This window comes from Cornus florida, unplaced genomic scaffold (assembly GCF_030987335.1).
Source record: "Cornus florida cultivar Cherokee Brave unplaced genomic scaffold, ASM3098733v1 CherokeeBrave_3.0.0_Hap2_Chr08, whole genome shotgun sequence".
NCBI lineage: Eukaryota > Viridiplantae > Streptophyta > Magnoliopsida > Cornales > Cornaceae > Cornus > Cornus florida.
Window position 1 is genome coordinate 41,460,568 of NW_026775578.1, and position 22,826 is coordinate 41,483,393.

Here is a 22,826-nt window from a genome sequence, read left to right on the forward strand (position 1 = left end):
TGAATTTTTTTAATAAAAGAAAATCTAATTAGACAAGAATATATTTAAAGAAAATAAAATAATTTCTATAAAATTACCACAAATTAGTTTCTATAAAGCTCTATGACATTATCTACTTATGATGAGTTTTTTAAGATAATAAAATCTAATTCAACAAGAACATATTTAAAAATAAAAAAATAATTTCTAGAAAACTTTACTACAAATTAGCGATTTTATTTTATGTAAAACTTTATCACATATAACTTGTATTTACATATTTATTATGAATACATTTAAAGAAAATAAAATAATTTCTATAAAAGTCCATCTCAAATTACCTATTTTATTTTTTAAAAACTCTATCAAATCTAACCGGTTTTTATCTATTTATTATGAGTTTTTTAATAAAAGGAAATGTAATTAAACATGATATATTTAAAGAGAATAAAATAATTTTTAAAAACATTTTCTATAAAACTCTAACATAAATTACCTATTTATCCATTTATTATGAATTTTTTAATTAAAAAAATGTAATTAGACAAGAATTATTAATATAAAAAATATTTAAGAATTGATATAAAAAATGAAATAATATCTCTAAAATTCTACCACAAATTACCTTTTATTATGTGTCTTTTAATTAGAAAATAATCTAATTAGACAAGGATTTATTTAACGAAAATAAAATAATTTTTATAAAACTCTACCACAAATTCCTGTTTTATTTCAATAAAACTCTATCACATTAGACAATGATATATTTAAAGAGTTTCTATAAAATTGTAAAACAAATTATTTATTTATCTATTTATGATGAGTTTTTTAATGAAAGGAAATCTAATTAGACGAGAATTATTAATATTAAATATATTTATTACTTGATATAAAAAGAGATTTAAAAAGATTTTCTATAAAAATGTAACATAAATTACCTATTTATCAATTTATTATGAGTTTTTTAATAAAAGAAAATATAATTAGACAGGAATTATTAATATAAAATATATTTGTTAATTGATATAAAAAATAAAATAATTTTTCAAAAACTTTATCACATATAACCTATTTATTATGAATATATTTAAGGAAAATAAAATAATTTCTATAAAACTGTAGCACAAATTACCTATTTTATATTTCTTTAAAACTTTATCATATCACCTATAAAAGAAAATCTAATTAGACAAGGATATATTTAAAGAAAAGAAAATAATTTTTTAAAAGAGTTTCTGTAAAACTCTAACACAAATTACCTATTTATCTATTTATTATGAGTTTTTTAATAAAATAAAATCTAATTAGACAATAATTATTTATATAAAAATTATTTATTAATTGATATAAAAAATAAAATAATTTCTCTAAAACTCTGCCTCAAATTACATTTTATTATGAGTTTTTTAATAAAAGAAAATCTAATTAGACAATGATATTGTAACGACTCAGATCCACTGGATCCGGATCATTAATCGGGTCCTTACCCGACCCAAAATCATCCAAGGGTAATACGGGTCTTTCACATTAAATTAATATATTAAAGTCTAACAAGGACGAAATGGTTATTTGTCACAATTCCATTGGTTTAAGACTCCAAGGGTATAATGGTCAATTACTCGTAGTATAAAATAATTAAGATAAAGTTCCTGGGTAATATAGTCTTCTACGTGGTTAAAATATAATTATTGAATTTTATTGGGTCATAAAATAAATACTCACAACATTAATTAGGTGCTAAAGAGTAATTATTTTGGAAACTAAACAAAAAATGTATATAACAGGAATCGGTCGACATATGCTTATTACACGTTAACTGGTTTGGGTCACGCACAGTAACATAGCTCACTGCTAGGATACCGGTCGATGTGTGGGAAGCTACGCGTCGACTGGTTTGGAACGTGTACAGTAAAAAGACTCACTGTCAGGATACCGATCGACGTGTGGGATGCTACACGTCGACTGGTTCAGGTCATTCAGTCGACGTATGGAACTATACGTCGACTGGTTCTGGGTAATTCCTCACTCAACTCCCCACTGTCCAATGAGAACCAATATACATCAACATTTGGTAATTAACCACCCACGCTATTACACTCACGTACAAATTTAAATACATATTAACACTTAATATAATAACAACAACCACGTTGTTAACATAATTTGCCACACGTCACTTAAATACACAAAAGGATTAAATGTTGGTAAACTCAATTACATTACCCCGCTGGCCATGTACATGATAAATCCAAATATTTTACATATTGCAAAAGTAATACATCTTTACAAAATCAGTTCAAGCTCTACAAAAATACATCCAAAATGCTTCCTAGGTGCTCTCAAGCATGAGGTGGATTATCATCCGCCAACTCCTTGCCGTGACCTGAAAAGAATTTAAATATGGTGGGGTGAGCAATTTGCTCAGTAAGTGGCGCCTAAGACGCACCTCTTGAGTCCCCGTGAATCCAAAATAAAAAATAGAACCATAGAAAACGGGGTCATACAATGTCGGGAATTTACAATATGGTTTCCAATCTCAACATAAATAATATGATGTAATGGGGATGCAATGCATGCCGATGTCGCTCTCCATTTTTTCACATTTAAAATCATCACTTTCAAACTGTTAATATAACCCGCCCTTTGGTGACCCCACAGCGACACGAGAGAAGGATTGGCTAGTGTCCCTGATCCTTGGTACCCCGCGGCGTCATTATAGGGCCCAGCTAACTCAATCACGCTAGGGCGACTTTCTAGTTCCCTCTAGGCTATATTAACACTCCGGCCCTTTGATACCCCCGCGGTGACAGGGTTTTCTCAAAACCGATTCAAAACAATTTTCTCCCGAAAATCCCCTTTTTACTTTATCCAAAACATTACCAATCATGAAACCCAATGACTTACATGCATATCTCATACTTTTAATGCTTTAACAATAAGGGATTTTCACATAACACAACGAAGCATGCCTTCATCCATCATTCATAGCATATAAACAACATAATAAGTATAATAATTCATCATATAAGCATGCTTTCCACATAATACATTTAATACATGTCCTCACATAACCACATATACATAATTAAATCATTTCAAACTACAATTAGCACAAATAAGCATGTTAAGTCACAATTCAAGTAATTTGACTCACAAAAGTGCAAGAATATGCAGACTAGGAAGCCCCTATCTCAAGTTTGTGCAAAACCCTCAAAATGGTTTCCAAATTTCGAAAACCCTATGGAGGCCCAAAGCTGAAATTGTTAGTACTCACACGTAGAATTCGTCGTGCTCCCCGTTTTGCGTCAAACGACACTTAAAAAGTCTAAGTATTGAAGTTGGAATCAAAGCTTGAAGTTTGCTTGTGAGAATGGAAGAAAAATTGCAAAGGAAAGAGATGAGAGAGAGACTTGCGGGAAAGGGGAAAGAATAAGAGACCAAAGTGGTCTATATACCACTTAAAAGTGGTTGTGGGCCCCAGCATGAATTTAATTTATTTAAATACGGGTCCAGGAGATGCATCAGTCGGTGCAAGTGCAAAGACACGTCCTTGCGGTGCCTGTGCTTGAGAACTGCCACCCTGAATACCAGACTGCTGCGCTGACACAGTAGGAGCATCCCTCCTAACGGATCATGAACCCTGAGAAGACAGAGCAGGCTATGATGGTGGCGGTTGTCTAAAACCTGATTGAACTGTAGCCGATTATGACGACCTCTGTCATGACCCTTTGCCACTACCAGTGCCTATTCCCTGACTAGGACAATCTCGAATCAAGTGACCCTGCTGGCCACACCCATAGCAAGCCTTTGGAGCTGATGAAACAGAAGACGATCTCATAGGACAACTGGACTTGTAATGCCCTGGCTGTTGACACTGGAAACATACGACTCCACTCTTGTCAGACCCCACTGGCATAGGAGTGGTAGGAGCAGATCATACAGACTATTACCCCTAAAACTGAGACGAACCACCCTTGTTCTTCTTCCAAGAAGATCCTTCTGAAGATGGCCCTGCACCTCTCTTTTGTTTCCACTGCTCCCTTCTTGCATCCTTATCTTTAATATTAGCCTCAAGCATCAAGGCTCTCTCTACTGCTTCAGAATAAACTTTGATAAATTGTGCCGTTATCAACGGCCTCATTCTATCATTAAGACTGGAAACAAATTTTCGAGTCTTATCAACTTTATCTCTTACCATTTTCGGAGCAAAGCGAGAAAGTGAAGTGAACTTGTTCTCATACTCTGCCACAGACATATTGCCTTGGATGAGGCCAAGAAACCGGTCTTTTAACTCCCATCTTTTAGAAAGTGGAAAATACTTCTCGTAAAATAGTTCCTTGAACTTGTCCCAATTCATCTCTTCCACCTTATGCCGATTCGTAACCGTCTTCCACTAAAGTTTGGCATCCTTAGCAAACTTGTAAGTTGCTAGGATGATCTTTAGGTGATCCTCTGTCACATCCATTGAGGTCAACTGAGTTTCAACTTGATCCATGTAGTCGTCTGCCTCCATTGGATCTGCACCGCCCTCAAACATAACCGGCATCAGCTAAGAAAACCCCTTAATGATCTTGAGACGCTTTTGAGCTGGCGTCTCCTTAACTTGAACTGTAGGTTATGGTGCCGACTGCGACTGAGCGGCAATTGTTGCCCTCACGGCACTTTGTGACAAACGATTCAACTCCAGTGCCACAGAACCTTAACCTACTTCTATGGGTGCTTCAACGTTATCCCTCCTCATGGGGACAACTCTTGGGGGAATTAAGTCCCTAAGACGTGTGTCCTCATCATTTAGCTCCTCCGGATTGGAGCTGGAGCTCTGGCCAACATCACCCTTAGTCGGCCTAGGGCCAACTTCCCTGGTTTCCTCACGCCGTGACATCGTGCTATAAAACGAGAAAACGGTTCAATGACAAAACACTAAGGTTCACTGTGGACGACTCAACGTGAAATGATGTCGTACCAACACTTATCATGCAAAACTATACAAGGAACATTTTAACGTAACATTTAAGCACGTAAGCACATAAACAATTAAGCATGCTTGTTCAAGAAATAAAACACGTAGCAAGTAGTCACGTAAACAATGCAAACAACTTCCTATGCAACTCTATGTAGGCCTTTACCTGTCATCCTATAGGTTTTCGAACCAAGGCTTTGATACCATTCTGTAACGACCCAGATCCACTGGATCCGGATCATTAATCGGGTCCTTACCCAACCCAAAATCATCCAAGGGTAATACGGGTCTTTCACGTTAAATTAATATATTAAAGTCCAACAAGGATGAAACGGTCATTTGTCACAATTCCATTGGTTTAAGACTCTAAGGGTATAATGGTCAATTACTCGTAGTATAAAATAATTAAGATAAAGTTCCTGGGTAATATAGTCTTCTATGTGGTTAAAATATAATTATTGAATTTTATTGGGTCATAAAATAAATACTCACAACATTAATTAGGTGTTAAAGAGTAATTATTTTGGAAACTAAACAAAAAATGTATATAACAGGAACCGATCGATGTATGCTCATTACACGTTAACTGGTTTGGGTCACGCACAGTAACGTAGCTCACTGCTAGGATACCGGTCGACGTGTGGGAAGCTACACGTCGACTGGTTTGGAACGTGTATAGTAAAAAGACTCACTGTCAGGATACCGATCGACGTGTGAGATGCTATATGTCGACTGGTTCTGGGTAATTCCTCACTCAACTCCCTACTGTCCAATGAGAACCAATATACACCAACATTTGGTAATTAACCACCCACGCCATTACACTCACGTACAAATTTAAATACATTTTAACATTTAAAATAATAACAACAACCACGTTGTTAACATAATTTGCCACACGTCACTTAAATACACAAAAGGATTAAATGTTGGTACACTCAATTACATTACCCCGCTGGCTATGTACATGATAAATCCAAATATTTTATATGTTGTAAAAGTAATACATCTTTACAAAATAAGTTCAAGCTCTACAAAAATACATCCAAAATGCTTCCTAGGTGCTCTCAAGCATGAGGTGGATTATCACTGCCAACTCCTTGCCGTGACCTGAAAAGAATTTAAATATGGTGGGGTGAGCAATTTGCTCAGTAAGTGGTGCCCAAGACACACCTCTTGAGTCCCCGTGAATCCAAAATAAAGAATAGAACCATAGAAAACGGGGTCATACAATCTCAACATAAATAATATGATGTAATGGGGATGCAATGCATGCCGATGTCGCTCCTCATTTTTTCACATTTAAAATCATCATTTTCAAACTGTTAATATAACCCGCCATTTGGTGACCCCGCAGCGACACGAGAGAAGGATTGGCTAGTGTCCCTGACCCTTGGTACCCCCGCGGCGTCATTATGGGGCCCATCTAGATCAATCACGCTAGGGCGACTCTCTAGTTTCCTCTAGGCTATATTAACACTCTGGCCCTTTGGTACTCCCGCGGCGACCGGGTTTTCTCAAAACTGATTCAAAACAATTTTCTCCCGAAAATCCTTTTTTTACTTTATCCAAAACATTACCCATCATGAAACCCAATGACTTACATGCATGTCTCATACTTTTAATGCTTTAACAATAAGGGATTTTCATATAACACAACGAAACATGCCTTCATCTATCATTCATAGCATATAAACAACATAATAAGCATAGAAATTCTTCATATAAGCATGCTTTCCACATAATACATTTAATACATGTCTTCACATAACAATATATACACAATTAAATCATTTCAAACTACAATTAGCACAAAGAAGTATGTTAAGTCACAATTCAAGTAATTTGACTCACAAAAGTGTAAGAATATGAGAATTAGGAAGGCCCTACCTCAAGTTTGTGCAAAACCCTCAAAATGGTTTCCAAATTTTGAAAACCTTATGGAGGCCCAAAGCTGAAATTGTTGGTACTCACGCGTAGAGCTTGTCGTGCTTTCCGTTTTGCCTCAAACGGCACTTAAAAAGTCCAAGTATTGAAGTTGGAATGAAAGCTTGATGTTTGCTTGTGAGAATGGAAGAAAAATTGCAAAGGAAAGAGATAAGAGAGAGACTTGCGGGACAGGGGAAAGAATAAGAGACCAAAGTGGTTTCTATACCACTTAAAAGTGGTTGTGGGCCCCACCATGAATTTTAATTTATTTTCTCCTTTTTTTTTCTTTTCATTTACAACACATAATATACCTACATGCACATACAAAGTCACAACCATAAATAACACATTACACCAAAATAATTATGATGCAAACGGACCCAACTAAAATCCCGTACGCAAAATGTGAAATGACAAAAATACCCTTGCATCAACGGAAGTTCGGAAAAAAGAAAAATGCTGAAAATTGGAAACATCACAGATCTATTTGAAGAAAATAAAATAATTTATATAAAACTCTAACATAAATTATCTATTTTATTTTAAATTAACTCTATCACATTAGACAATGATATGTTTAAGGAGTTTCTATAAAACTCTAACACAAATTACCTATTTATCTATTTATTATGAGTTTTTAAAGAAAAAATTCTAATTAGACAAGAATTATTAATAGAAAGAAATATTTATTAATTGATATAAAAATAATTTTTAAAAGAGTTTCTATAAAATTGTAACACAAATTACCTATTAATCTATTTATTATGAGTTTTTAATAAAGGGAAATCTAATTAGATAAGAATTATTAGTATAAAAAATATTTATTAATTGATATAAAAAATTAAATAATTTTTCTAAAACTCTACCACAAATTATCTTTTATTATGACTTTTTTAATAAAAGAAAATCTATTTAGACAAGAATTATTAATATAAAAAATACTCTATAAAACTCTACCATAAATTAACTATTTTATTTTCTTTTAGTATTTTAGTATTTATTTATTAATATAAAAAATATTTATTAATTGATATAAAATGAATTATAATAAAAGATTTTTTTATAAATAAAATGAATTAAAATAAAAGAGTTTCAAATCATTATTAAAACAATAAAAAATAGGTAATTATTTAATAAAATAATTTGCCAAATAATAAAATAACTTACAAAACATTCATCACGTGTACGTGCCTTTTATTAGTATATATGTAGAGAGAGAGAGAGAGAGAGAGAGAGAGAGAGATGCACATACAGTTAGCCACACCCACAATATTATATACATTAATTACCAACCATTTAGTTGATGTGAATTTGATAAATAAAATCAATTAAAATATTACATAATAAGATAAAAAAAAAGTTAAAAAAATCCAATAATAAGTAAATATGTAATTTTTCAACTGTTGGGATTATTAATTCTAAATATGGCGCTCTTTGCAAAAAAAAAAAAACAAAAAAGGGTCTAGTAGTGTTTGTGATTGAACCAGGTCTCTTCCTTTATTTCCTTAAAACTATTCACGTTATTTTTTAATTTCTCTCACTTTTTAACATGTGCTACCCTTTAATATTTCCAATCAAAGTTGGCATGCATATCTTTTAGTCACCTTCTAAAAAAATTCAGTCAGAATTATGTCCCCTTGAAACTGGCTCAAAGTTTTTCTTTTTAACATTTAAGTGTGATTTTGAAAACACTCGTTCAAACACCACTGACTCATTGGACCACAAATTTCGCCCTTTGGAGGGGCAAGATTATTCAAAAGTGACCATATGCAAAGTCTCTTTACTTGGTAAAAATCAAAGAAAATGATGAGGGTGGACTTGGTTGTCAGGCACGGATTTACAGTGGTCTCGGTGGGGTCTCCTCATATGAATTTCTAGATTGGTCGCTGTTGGTAGTCAATTACTGAATAATAAGTTGAGAACTTTTTTCTATATTACTTCTTCGATATAACCCAACCTTTGCTGTATTCCTGAAATCAACCAACTTGTTCAGGCTATGGCTAATACTCTGCCTCATCTCCTCTTGTTCCCACTATTTCTCATGCCATTTTCTATCCTTGCTCAAGCCAATGGTACAGTAGTTGTTGGCACATCTCTAACTGCAACTGACAAGGCCACTCCTTGGCTTTCACCTACTAACGATTTTGCATTTGGGTTTCATGAACTTGGCGATAAGGATTTGTTCTTGCTTTCTATTTGGTTTCACAAAATACCCGACAAAACCATTGTCTGGTATGCAAATGAAGGCAAGCCTGTGCCAAGAGAGTCAAAAGTGGAGCTAACTGCATACCGTGGGTTGCTTCTAAGTGATCCTCAAGGCAATGAACTATGGAGTTCAGACTCAGTTCTTGATGAAGTAGCTTATGGTTTTATGAACGATACAGGCAATTTTGTGCTCGTTCGTAGTGATTCTGTAAACGTATGGGAGAGCTTCAAAAACCCAACCGACACCATGTTGCCTCACAAATAATGGAGACCGGTGGAGTACTTGTTTCTCGCCGCACAGAAACCAACTTCTCGAGGGGAAGGTTCCAGATGCATTTATTCCAGGATGGGAATCTTGTGCTTAATACCCATAACATGGAAACCAATTGGGCTTATGATCATTATTTTGTCAGTGGTACTAATGATCCTGCAAATTCAACCAATTCTGGTTACCAGGTGATCTTCAATGAGGCAGGTCATTTTTACATATTGAGAAGAAATGGAAAAAGATTTGAGCTCACATCTAGAGTGGAATTACCAGTCAGGGAGTACTATCACAGAAGAACTCTCGAGTTTGATGGAGTTTTTATCCATTATAGTCACCCGAATTTTTTTTCTGGCAACCCGGGTTGGAGGGCAATTTGGGCTAAGCCGGATAATATTTGTTTCAATATAGGTGGAGGGAAAGGTCGTGGGGCTTGTGGGTATAACAGTGTTTGCAGGATTAGTGAACAAAGGCCAATTTGTGAATGCCCAATGGGATATTCTTTGCTTGACCCTAATGATAATCATGGCAGCTGCAAGCCCAATTTCACAGAAAGCTGTGAAGAAGATGGGGCAACTTATGCGGAAGATGCATATGGTATTGTGGAGCTAAAAGATACTGATTGGCCGGAATTTGACTATGAGCAATTGAAGCCTTCTAGTGAAGCGGAGTGCAAAAAGTCTTGCTTGCAAGATTGTTTCTGTGCTGTTGCCGTTCTCTCTACTAATGGCTGTTGGAAGAAGAAGCTTCCCCTCTCACACGGTCGAAAGGTGAGTGGCCCGAAGGCTTTCCTCAAATATAGGAAACGTAGTCCTCCTCCACAAAGTCCTCAGCCTCTGTTTCCAGAAAAGAAAAAGAACCATGGGACTATGATGCTTGTGGGATCAGTGCTTTTAGGTACTTCCTTTTTTGTCAATTTTGTATTTGTTGGTGCTTTTTGCTTGGGTTTTTTCCTCATCTACCACAAGAAAATCATAAAAAATGGCAATGGTAATAACGTTGTGGGAACAAATTTGCGTTGCTTCACATACAATGAGCTTGCAGAAGCTACAAATGGATTTAAAGAAGAACTGGGAAGGGGATCTTTTGGTATTGTTTACAAAGGGGTAATACAAATGGGTGCTAGAAATTTTGTTGCTGTCAAGAAGCTACATGGGATGATTCAAGGGGTGATTCAAGATAGCGATAAGGAGTTCAAAACTGAAGTCAATGCGATCGGCCAGACTCATCACAAGAATCTTGTCCGACTGCTTGGATTCTGCGATGAGGGACAACACCGAATGTTAGTATATGAGTTCTTGAGCAATGGCACTTTAGCTAGCTTTCTTTTTGGAGATTCGAAACCAAGTTGGAGCCAAAGGATCCAAATTGCCTTGGGGATTGAAAAAGGACTCTTGTATCTACATGAAGAGTGCAGCGCCCAGATCATCCATTGTGATATAAAGCCTGAGAACATACTTCTGGATCATTATTACAATGCGCGGATTTCTGATTTTGGATTGGCAAAGCTTTTGATGATCAACCAGAGTCAAACAAACACTACCGTTATGAGAGGAACAAAAGGGTATGTTGCTCCTGAATGGTTCAGGAACAAACCAATTACAGCGAAGGTTGATGTGTAGAGCTTTGGTGTGTTGCTACTAGAGATCATCTCTTGTCGCAAAAACGTGAAAAAATTGGAGATTGGTGGAGAAGAGAAAGCAATATTAACTGATTGGGTTTGTGATTGCTTTGAGGCAGGAAAACTTGATGCTTTGGTGGAAAATGATATGGAGGCCTTAAATGACTGGCAAAAGCTGGAGAGGTTTGTGATGGTTGGCATTTGGTGTATTTAAGAAGACCCTTTTCTAAGACCAACCATGAGTAAGGTCACCCAAATGCTGGAAGGAGTTGTAGAGGTTGCAGTACCCCCATCTTCATTTTCTACTACTGAATGAAACACGGTGACCAGCTTCTTTTGCTCTGGTTAGTGTTTTTATGGTCAGTACTCGTCTTTTCCAACTTCCCAAATATTTCATCTGGCTGCAATTATCTAGAGTAACATTGTTCCTTGTAATAATAATTGTCTAGTGTTTCAATCTTGTGTTGGTTTTGAGATTCTTAAGTAGAAACATTGTAGCATGACGTGTTTTAAGAGACCATATACTTTGCTTATTGGCTTTGATTACAGCAATAAAATTTGTTTCAAGCAGTAAGTTCACTTTCAAAGTGTTTAAATTGCAATGTCATCTATTTTTTTTTTAATTTTTTTTTTGTGTTCTAGTAAGTAATTTGCAGCCTAATCAATATTGTTTTTGTAAGCCCTCATATATATATATATATATTTCATCTTTTTGGGATATGTTATCAACATGCTTTAAGCATCAACTTTGCTTTCAGTTGTAGCCAATTTCGTTGCTATTGTCTTTGAACTTCTCATACCAGACAATATTACTTGGCTTTTTTTTTGAACAAAATTAATAAGGAAACTGTAAAAAATACTTTAAAATATAACTACATTGATGAAGTAGAAACCATCAAAGTAAATGATTTGGTTACATCATCATCTAATAATAAACGTTTCAATCATGAAAAGTATGCTATCACATATTTTGTAAGAGGAGCAGAGTATTATTGTTTTCGCTTGGTTTTCAAAAAGTGAAACAGAGTCGCTGGATCAAGTTAAACTTGAATTTTTATTCTCTCTTTTTTTGTTGTCGTCTTTGTTGTTGTCGGTGTCCAAAATTTTCTTCTTCCCTTAGGTTGGCTGAGGGTTCAAACTTCATGAAACAAGAAATAAATTCATAAAGAATTTTGAAATATTATAATATTTTTAAATTCTGTTGTTACAGTACATTAATATTTATAATAGAGAAAACCTAAAACCACAAGGAAACTAAAAATACTAAATATTTAAATTCTCTCTAAAAATACTAGAAAAATAAAGAAAGAAACCTAATCAAATAAAACTACTAAATATAAATTTTAAGAGTATTCCGACCTTGTTAAGGCCTCGAACAAAAATCCCAAAATAATTCGTAGGGCTCCTATAACATAATACAACGCGATTTCGGAACCCTAAATGAAGGTTTTCTACCGAAAACCAATATGGCTCACAAGCTAAAGCTAGTGGGTTTTTCTCAATGCGTCGTTTCCACCCCAAAAACTCTCCAATCGGGTAAAAAATGGACTCGTCAAACTGTTCACTATTATGTCGGGCATCACTCTTTTTTGTCGTTGTCGGTGTCCAAAATTTTATTCTTCCCTTAGGTTGGCTGAGGGTTCAAACTTCACACCTTCCATTAACTTAATAAGAAGTTTCTTTGCAGAATTCTGGATCAGTCACCACATATTCTGAAAACGCAAAAAGAATCAGTTGAAATAGAGAAAAAAAATAAAATAAAAAATGAAGCAGTTTCCCCTTCTTTTCTCTCTAGGAAACTTTACATTGAAAACAAAATCTTACAATACAAAAGAAAAAAAAAATTGTTTTGCCCACGAAGTTTCAGTTACATACTCCTACTACATCCTATACCTGTCTACAAAAAAGGAAGCATAAGAAGTGTTAATTACTTTTTTCATTCTTAATGAACCATTCCTTCATATAATTGTTGTTTCCGCAAATACACATTAGCAATGAGGCAAACCTATCACCGTGAATGTGAATTACTTTTGACACATATCTCACTTATTTGGCCTCCGCTTCACGAATTTGAGGTAAACAGAGAATAATCTTTAGGCAACTCTCTTTCTCTAGGAGGACCTATGCAGAATACTGTGAAGTTAAGAATGGACCTTGCATTTGTAATTCCACGAGAGCACGCTCATTGTCACTTTCCAATCCAGGTTTGTTTCTCCTGATGTGTGAAATTTATTTGTTGTGTTTGCAACTTGCTTTTGAATTTTGACGAGGCATGAAATTGTTGAATTATTGTACAACTCTTATCACTTCTTGGTTGTAGTGACTTCCCAATGGGCCATTGGTTCTATATTAAGGGGACAATGTTAACAATGCTAATGAGAATGTTTAGCAGGGAATTGGTAATAGTGATGAAAACCAACCAAGACCATCTGTCATAGTATGAGAAAGTAGAACTAGTGACTGGATCTCAAAAGATGGTCAACACAATGTTTCATGTCTAAAATCATTTGCTTAAAGGGTGCGAATTTTTTTTTTTTTTTTTGTGTGCAAAATTTTCTATTATAAGCTTTATTTTGTTTGCCTCTCAGGTCTTGTAAACTCAGAGCTGGATCCATTATTGATTTGCCCTCTGGTCCCATACTGGAATATTGACTACTCAAAAGTAATAGAGCTGGATCCATGATTTTTCCTCTGGTCCCAGACTGGAATATTGACTTCTCAAAAGTAATCGAGTCTTTGAGGGTCCAAGATAATTCAAAGTCTTTGAGGGTCCTAGGATTTGTAAAAGTTTTTCATTCTTGAAAATTCAAGGAACCAAGACAATTGTGAACTAAAAAAGCTTTATTCCTAGTAGTTTTTGCTCTACATGTTGATGTTTTAGCAGTTATCAGACTAAGTAGATAATTCTTGCAGTGGCTTATGCTCTCCTTCATCTCCTATATTGATGTAAATTTTAAAAGAACCACAAACCTGCCTACCTGGACTACTAATGATCCCATACTCTGAAAGAGAGACGAGTGATGATACTGATTCATCAAATTCATGTACATACTAAAACTTAACGGTCTGAAATTCACGCTCTCAAAAGGAGATGACATTTCAGCTGTGGATTTCTATCACACAACTGACTTTGTCAAATTCGATGGAGTGTATGTTCAAACATTATTATCATCCAAAGACTTAGATGTCAATAAAATTAAGATGGTTTAGCGTTTGGGCTGAACGGGATAATGTTTGCAATTACATGTAAGCTCTAATTAATTTGTGTTAAACATTAATCACAAATTATCATAAATTCCTAGATATTAGAACTTCAATTAATTTCACATTCTTCTAATGCATAAATAAATATAGTTAGATATACATACCTCGATTCATGATATCAAACCTTGTTGAGACTAAATCCAATGTCCAGGTCCTTTAACCACGAACCAATCTGCAACTCTAATCAATAGGTAAAAGTGGAAACTGGTTTCTCTCTCTTAGCTTTTTGCACACAATAACCTTTTACGTGTTGTCTCAATAATCGTACATAATTGATGGAGCATATGCACTTTTATAAAGGCAGAGAGAGGACCAGTTTTCCTTTTAGTAATATAATTCTACTTTCCATCAAAGTAAGGAATTAGAAAGAAAATACTTCTCTAATAAGTAATTACCAAAAAAGTAATGATAAGTTGACCAAGAATAATTAATTGATATCTATTTACTTAGCCACTAAGTAATATGTCACATGGCCAAATCTTGTTGGCCACAATTAAATAAATAATCTTACATTCTCCCACTTGGCACATATGATAACTTTTGTAGCGGTTTAGTAAAATAGTCATTAGCGTGCACCATAAATCAAATTAAGATATTAATATGGTCATCATAAATACCATGGTAAACAAACTACCAATGTGAGTCATGGCGGTTGTATGTCTCTAAATGACACAGTCCGTTCCATGTACCACAACACTAGTAACCTATTTAACATAGTCTATAAGTGAAAAACATCAATAAAGGTCTAGTAATAATGTCTTTTCTAAGACTATTCCTGTTTTTCATCATTTAAAGTAATACATGCATGTACATACATAAATTAACAGGAAATAACAGAAACACATTTTAATGAGCTCAAAATGTCAAATATATATAAGCATTGTTAAGCAATTCATAACAAAAATAATAGTTAACTTTGATTACATTCAAGACCTATTATTTTAACATGCTCTATGAATGTCTTTGGCGGTAATCCTTTTGTTAATGGATCTGCAATCATATATATTTTCAAAAGATACTCATTGTTTTTGAACTTCTTCTTTAACGGTAAGATATTTCAGCTCCATATGCTTAATGCCATTGGAATACTTATCGTTTTTAGTAAAGAAGACAGCTGCGGTGTTATCACAATAAATTTTCAGCGGTTTGGAAATTGAATCAATAACACCAAATCCCGAAATAAAGTTCCACAACCACAAACCATGATTTGTAGCCTCAAAACATGCTACAAACTCAGCCTTCATAGTAGATGAAGTAATAATGGACTGTTTTGCGCTTTTCCATGATATTGTCCCTCTAGCTAAAAGGAATAAATAACCAAAAGTAGATCTTCTACTATCCACACATCCAGCAAAATCTAAGTCTGAGTAACTAATAACCTCTAAGTCACCAGTCCTTCTAAATGTGAGCATATAATTCTTTGTTCCTTGTAAGTATCTCATGACTTTCTTTGTAACTTTCCAGTGATGCATTCCTGGATTGCTTTGGTATCTGCCTAGCATTCTAACTGCAAAACCAATATCTGGACGAGTGCAAACCTGTGCATATATCAATATTTTGCATTTTTTATGTTCTAATTCATTCTTTGGGCATTGCATCAAACTAAATTTATCCCCTTTCTGTATTAGAACAATACTAGCTGAACAATGTTCCATACCAAATCTCTCTAGAATTCTCTCAATATATGTTTTCTGAGATAATCCTAACAATCCACGTGACCTATCATGAAATATTTCTATTCCTATCACGTAGGATGCCTCACCCATATTTTTCATCTCAAAATTTTTAGAGAGTTAATGTGATACCCCTCGGATCCGAGACACGGGTTGATCAGGCCCAGGCCCAGGCCCAAACCCGAGAGAATATCAAACAATTAACGTATTTTAAAGCGAACACAGATGACAAAATGAAATAATAAAGATAGAATAAAGCTGAAAGAAATACTAATTATAAAACCCTCAATATATAACTGAATAATAAAATTCCAATCCTCCAAAACTTCAAGGTTACAACTTGGGAATCCACTGGTGGAACCCTAACCAAAAGTTCAACTGAAACTGAAAACTGAAAATAGATAACGCTAGAAACATCGAGAGAAGTCCTACGTAATCAGTTGAATGTGAGGCTGTCATCAACAAGCACGATCAAGCTCTAAGGCTAGAACCGTCCTGTACCTGAAAAGAACAATAAAGGAGTGGGTCAGACCGACGAGCAAGTTCTAATCTAACTGCAATCCATACAGTGACCCGATACGCAGATACACCGTAGACACCTCACAATATCTATCTAGTCCAAACATATAAATATATCCATACTAAGGGACATTCACTGGTCTATAATAGGGGTCTCAACCTGAATAGAAGGCAACATGCGAATACGTACCCAAAGGTGGGTATGAGTACCTAGACCTAACAGGGTACACCTCAACCTATTATAACAAGCTACGCATCCACCGCATATACGCACCCTAACCAACGAGTCTGAGACTCAAGCTCAACTCGTGGTACCATAAACATATATATAAAGTCCGTCCAAATCCAGGGTATGTAGTTCAACTATTTATTAAAGTGACATACAATAAATCAACTAGTTAGTCACTCAACTTATTCAGTTGATATGACTTAACTACCATCCGTTAATCCAGGAAGTCATCCAACTTGGTTACAGCTGATCTGACCTAGACACAAATAGGATTCAATATCTTTTAATCCATTCCATTAATCCATTAAGTTAGGTTTATGCGTTTTGAGCTAAACTGTCCCTAGTATGTCACCGTCCCATATCGGTACATACAATCCTCCATATCCACGTAAATTACAACATATATAACAGTTCAATAATTTACAGACCCAAAACCACCAACCAAATAATTGCAGAAAAATATTTAAAGTTTTAGCAATTTAAATCCAAGCATTTAACTATATAGTTGCAGCAGACGATTTAATAAATCAACAACTAACATCCAGAGTCTGCATAGACCAAATTTAATATGTCAAGGACTCCATCATGCATGTGAATATGTTAAATAGTCCTATTGTTATTCAATAAATTGCTAAAATAATTTCAGAAGATTGTTTAATGTTTCAACAATTTAAATCCAAGCATTAACCATATAGTTGCAGGAAACGATTTAATAATTCAGCAACTAGCCTCCCGAGCATGCATAGATCAAAATTAATAATTAAATGACCTTATCATGCATTTGAATTCATTTTAAAACAAGTTTTATAAACACATTACATTCCATCAAATTACTAAAATTTAATTCAACAATTAATTTATCTTCCATTTGTTAACAACATAGGAAGTGCCTTAATTTTTACACTGTTTGTCCCAACAATTTAGAATTAAAATTTAATCAATTTAAGGTCTTAATAACACCCAAATTCATCCTTTTAATCTCTCTTTGGAACCCCAGAACCAATAGATTAAATCCCATGCTCCAATAGTAAAACACAGTACGTAGAAAAACTAAAAAAAAATTAAAACAGAACGTAAAATGAAAAGGGAGCCTGCTCCAAAATTTGGGAGCAGGCTCTTTCAGCCTAGAGCTGGCTCTAGGAGTCCTTGGAGCCGGCTCTACTTGTTGTGGGAGCCGGCTCCCACTTCTATGGAGCTAGCTCTCACCTCTTTTGAGAGCCTTCAGTCCCCGGTGCTTCGTTTCAGCTTCTCTGCTCCTTCTTAGGCTTATTCCTATCACTCTGTTAGTTTTTAAAACTAATCTTAGGTGTCATATTAATACCCAGTACATCCCAATTGCTTGATAACAACAATTAAAATCAATTACAGAGATTAAATTTGCTACCGAACTAACCCGCGCTAGGAACAAAACTGAAACTATAATTCTATTCCAACCTCTCTGTTCCTTTTCACAAACTGATCTTAGGAGTCTTATATCATCCCATTAACATTCCCAGGGTTTGTTTACAGAAGATAAACGCAAGAATCGTAACTAAAATCTCAACAGATTTTAACATGCTTTAATGAACAGAACTGGAAGCAACCATACACGAACTGTAAACAGATTTGAATTCAAGGTAAACAGATCATCAACAGAGCATATAATAAACGCGTAAGTTTCAATTACTAATTAGTTAAACCCTAGAGACTATCTAGGTGCACAGAACACGAGCCAAAAGGGAAAGAGGAAGATAAGAACTTGCTTGTACAGTTTTATAAAAAAAACCTTGTCGCCGTTGTTCTAAGCTTTCCGGCAACCACTGCAATAATGTCTAACCTCCTAACACTTCTGCCCTTTCTTTCTCCTAGGTTTGACCTTGAAACCTCAGTTGAGAACTCACTAACTTGCTTTGGTCTTTCAAAACCTCACTCTGTAACTCTCTGGATCTATGTTACTTGAGTAGGTTTTTCCAACCCTTAATACAGATTATAACCATGTATATATAGGCATAAAAATCCTAAACCCTAATCCTTGTTTAATTAGAGACAGAGCCCTAATTCTAATCCTAGCCGGCCTATGAAACTATCTCTGTTACTATAGTGTGGCTTACCTATATGTGAATTGTAATCCAAAGTTAACTGTAACCTAAAATATAATTAAATTAAAATCCAATTATATAATTAAAGACACTTAACCAATTAATTCCAATTAAATAACCCAATTAATCAATTAAAACACTTATACAATTAAATCAAATAATAAATAAAAACAATTAAACCAAATAATCACCCAAAAACACAATAAAATAATAAATAAAAAAAATTAAACCAAATAATCACCCAAAAATACAATAAAATAATAAATAAAATGCCGAGACTATTATTTTAAAATTAGGGGTATTACAATTAATTTTTAGTTTCATGCAATAAACCAAGATCACTACTAGCAAGCAAAATATCATCAACATATAGAATCAGAAATATAAACTTACTTCCACTAACCTTCTGGTATATACACTGATCAACAGTATTTTCATTAAAACCAAAAGAGGTAATAGTATCATTAAACTTAATATACCATTGTCGGGAAGTTTGTTTAAGTCCATATATTGACTTCTTAAGTTTACAGACCATGCGTTCTTTACCCTCTAATCTGAAGCCTTCAAGTTGATCAATATAGACTTCTTCTTCTAAACTCCCATTTAGGAAAGCTGTTTTCACATCCATTTGATGCAACTCTAAATCATAATGAGCTACAAACGCCATGATAATTCTAAAGAAATCCTTCTTAGATACAGGAGAGAAGGTTTCTTTATAATCAATGCCTCCTATCTGAGTGAAGCCCTTGGCAACAAGTTTGACTTTATATCGTTCAATATTGCCATTAGAGTCGTGTTTGGTCTTAAAGACCCATTTACACCCGACTTGTTTAAATCCTTCAGGCAATTCAACGAGTTCCCAAACTTTATTTTGTTCCATTGACTTCAACTCTTCATTCATGACATTAATCCAATTAGTAGAATTATTACTATTAATAGCTTGTGAATATGTAACCGGATCCTTACATATCCCTATATCAAATTCAGATTCATGTAGATATACCACATAATCATTCGGAATAGCAGGTCTCTTTTCTCCTTGAGATCGTCTTAATGTTATTCCTTGTGGTTCTTCTATAACTTCATTGGTGATATTTTCATTATGGAGTTGTTGATCATTTAATTGTTCTTCGTTGTTATGTAGTTCAACAACTAGAGAAACAATTATTTCTTTAGAAGTTGTGGGTAAAGGGATTTGTACCCTAACTTCTTGAATGATCACATTCTCATTTCTATCACTTCCACTGATTTCACCATCTTCAATGAATCTGGCATTATCGGTTTTAACAATTCTTGTACTATATGTAGGACAGTAAAACTTATACCCTTTGGATTTTTCTGGGTAACCAATAAAGTACCCACTAACTGTTCTAAAATCCAATTTCTTTTCATGTGGGTTATAAATCCTAACTTTCGCTGGGTAACCCCAAACATGGAGGTGCCTTAAACTAGGTTTCCTTCCTGTCCACAGTTCAAATGGAGTTTTTGAAACTACCTTACTAGGAACCCTGTTTAATACATACATAACAGTTCTAAGAGTATACATCTATAATGATATGGGTAATGAGGAACTACTTAACATACTCCTAACCATTTCCATAAGAGTACGATTACGCCTTTCAGCTATACCATTCTGCTGTGGCGTGCCTGACATAGTGTATTGAGCACAAATGCTACGCTTTTCAAGGAGTTTAGCAAACGGTCCAGAGCATTGACCCGTTTCATCATACATTCCATAATATTCACCACCTCTATCTGACCTTACTATTTTCACTTTTTTATCTAGTAAACTTTCAACCTCATTTAAGTATACTTCAAGAGTATTCACTGCTTGGGATTTATCATGCAACAAATAGATATATCCATAATGTGAAAAATCATCTATAAAGGTGATAAAATATTTTCCTCCACCAAAAGATGGAATATCAAAAGGTCCACAAATGTCTGTATGAATAATTTCAAGAAGCTATATACTCCTTGTGGCTCATTTCTTTGTGTGTTTGGTTTGTTTACCTTTAATACAATCCACACACACAATAAAATCTAGATTCCAAAGAATTCCATCTTTTACTAATCTTTTTTAACCTTTCACTGGATATATGACCCAATCTTTTATGCCACAAGAAAGCTGAATTTTCATTAATTGAGCTACGTTTGGTTCCAACATTATGATGCAAGGTCAAAAGTGTTTCAGAAAATAAATCATCAAGCTTTATCTTGTATAAACCATCAACAAGAATACCAGAACCAACAAATTGGGATTTTTTGAACAAACTGAAACATCCATTACCAAATTTAAATGAAAAACCATCAACATCAAGTTTGGACATAGAAATCAAATTACGGGAAATTGAAGGAACATAAAGAGTTTTAAACAAATCTAAATGAAATCCACTATTTAAAACTAAACGAAATGTCCCAATGGCTTCAACTGGAATTTTCTCCCTATTCCCTATGAACAAGAAACCATCATTTGGATTTGTGGTTTGGGTTGAAAGGAATCCCTGCATTGTATTGAAAATATGAACATTAGAGCCTGAATCAACCCACTAAGTATTAGAAGGAACTTCAATTAAGTTTGATTCAAAACATACAAAAGCCAAAGGCTTACCTTTCTTTTCGAACCATTCTTTACGTTTCATGCAATCTTTCTGAAAGTGTCCAGATTTGTTACAAAAATGACACTTATCATTCTTGCGTTCCTTCTTTTGAGTAGCTTGATCAGAATCCTTTATTTGGGATGTTGCTCGCTTAATGCCTTTTCCAAGCCTTTTCCCAAATTTCTTTCTAGCTTCTTAAGTCATGAGATGAACATTATGATTATCTTGTTGCTTAAGCCTTCCTTCCTCCTGAACTAACATACTAGCCAATTCATTCACATTCCACTTGTCCTTAATAGTGTTATAGTGAATTTGAAATGGCCCATACTGAATAGGTAAGGAATTGAGAATAAATTGAACGAGAAAAGTCTCATCCACATTCATCCCTAAAGTTTTCAATTTCACAACAAGATTAGTCATGTCAAGAACATGCTCATGCATACTATGAGTACCATCAAAATGCATAGTAGTGAGGTCAGCCATTAATTTCCTTGCAAGAGACTTATCTGCAGTACGGAAATGTTCTTCAATATTTTTCAAATATTCCTTAGCACTATCAGTTTAGGGAAAAGTTGTTTTGATATTGTTTACAATAGTCATTCGCATAAACATAATACTCAATCTGTTCGATTTCTCCCAAACTTTATGGAAAGTTTTTTCTTTTTCACTGCTTTCACCAGTAATAGTAGTAGGTTTCTCAATTTGAAATACTAAATCAAGATCTAGCACACCTAAGTTGAACTGAACTTGCTCATTCCATTCTGAGAGTTAGTCCCATTGAGAATTGGAACAGATGAAGTATGTGAATTCACTGAAACAGGAAGAGATACTGCAATAAAATAATCATAATAAGGTAAATGCTCATAACATTAATACTTTGAGATAACAACACATAAAAATAAATAAATACATTGTATAACTATGGTACCCTTTTGGGTAGTAACCACAAAATACAAAAAAAATGATGCTTAGATGTATTTATTTATATATAGCTTCATTGGTGATGCACTAATTAATTAAATAGACAAGTTACCTTTGGATATCCTATATCTATCCAATTAAAAATTACATGCAACCCCGTAATGTTTATTTAATCACTTGAAAATTAATTTCCTTTGAGGAATTATTTCTAATAATTGAATAAACCCAATATTCATGAATTTTACAAAAAATTATAAGCATCATTATTCATGAATATTGCAATTATGTCTACCACTAAAATTAATATCCATTAATCATTATAGTTAGGTCACTTTGGTAGCTACCAACCTTTCTATAATATGAATATTTAATTATTTAGTGATAAATTCAATATTAAATTACCCACCATATTATGCATACATATTTTACAAAATCAATAAATTAAATTGCTAGTGAGTGCCCAAAAATATCATAGATATATGTACTGTAGGTTTATATCAATAAGCATATGTAATCATGTTCCAAACAAAAGACATCATTACAATTTGGTACCTCGTTTTACGCGGAATCAAAAGTAAAAATA

The 22,826-nt window shown here is 34.1% G+C and overlaps 1 protein-coding gene and 1 pseudogene across 1 annotated transcript; one reads left to right on the forward strand and one right to left on the reverse strand.

Annotated features, from left to right (window-relative positions):
• Positions 1-3,697: 3,697 nt before the first annotated feature.
• Positions 3,698-4,336, reverse strand: LOC132270122 (uncharacterized). The gene is made up of 2 exons (XM_059771328.1): positions 3,949-4,336; positions 3,698-3,888 (listed from the first exon to the last, which is right to left on the reverse strand). The coding sequence occupies exons 1-2, from the start codon at positions 4,334-4,336 to the stop codon at positions 3,698-3,700; spliced, it is 579 nt and encodes a 192-aa protein (XP_059627311.1).
• A 4,489-nt stretch (positions 4,337-8,825) lies between these two features.
• On the forward strand, positions 8,826-11,759 carry LOC132268615 (G-type lectin S-receptor-like serine/threonine-protein kinase LECRK3; annotated as a pseudogene).
• The last annotated feature ends 11,067 nt before the right edge of the window (positions 11,760-22,826 follow it).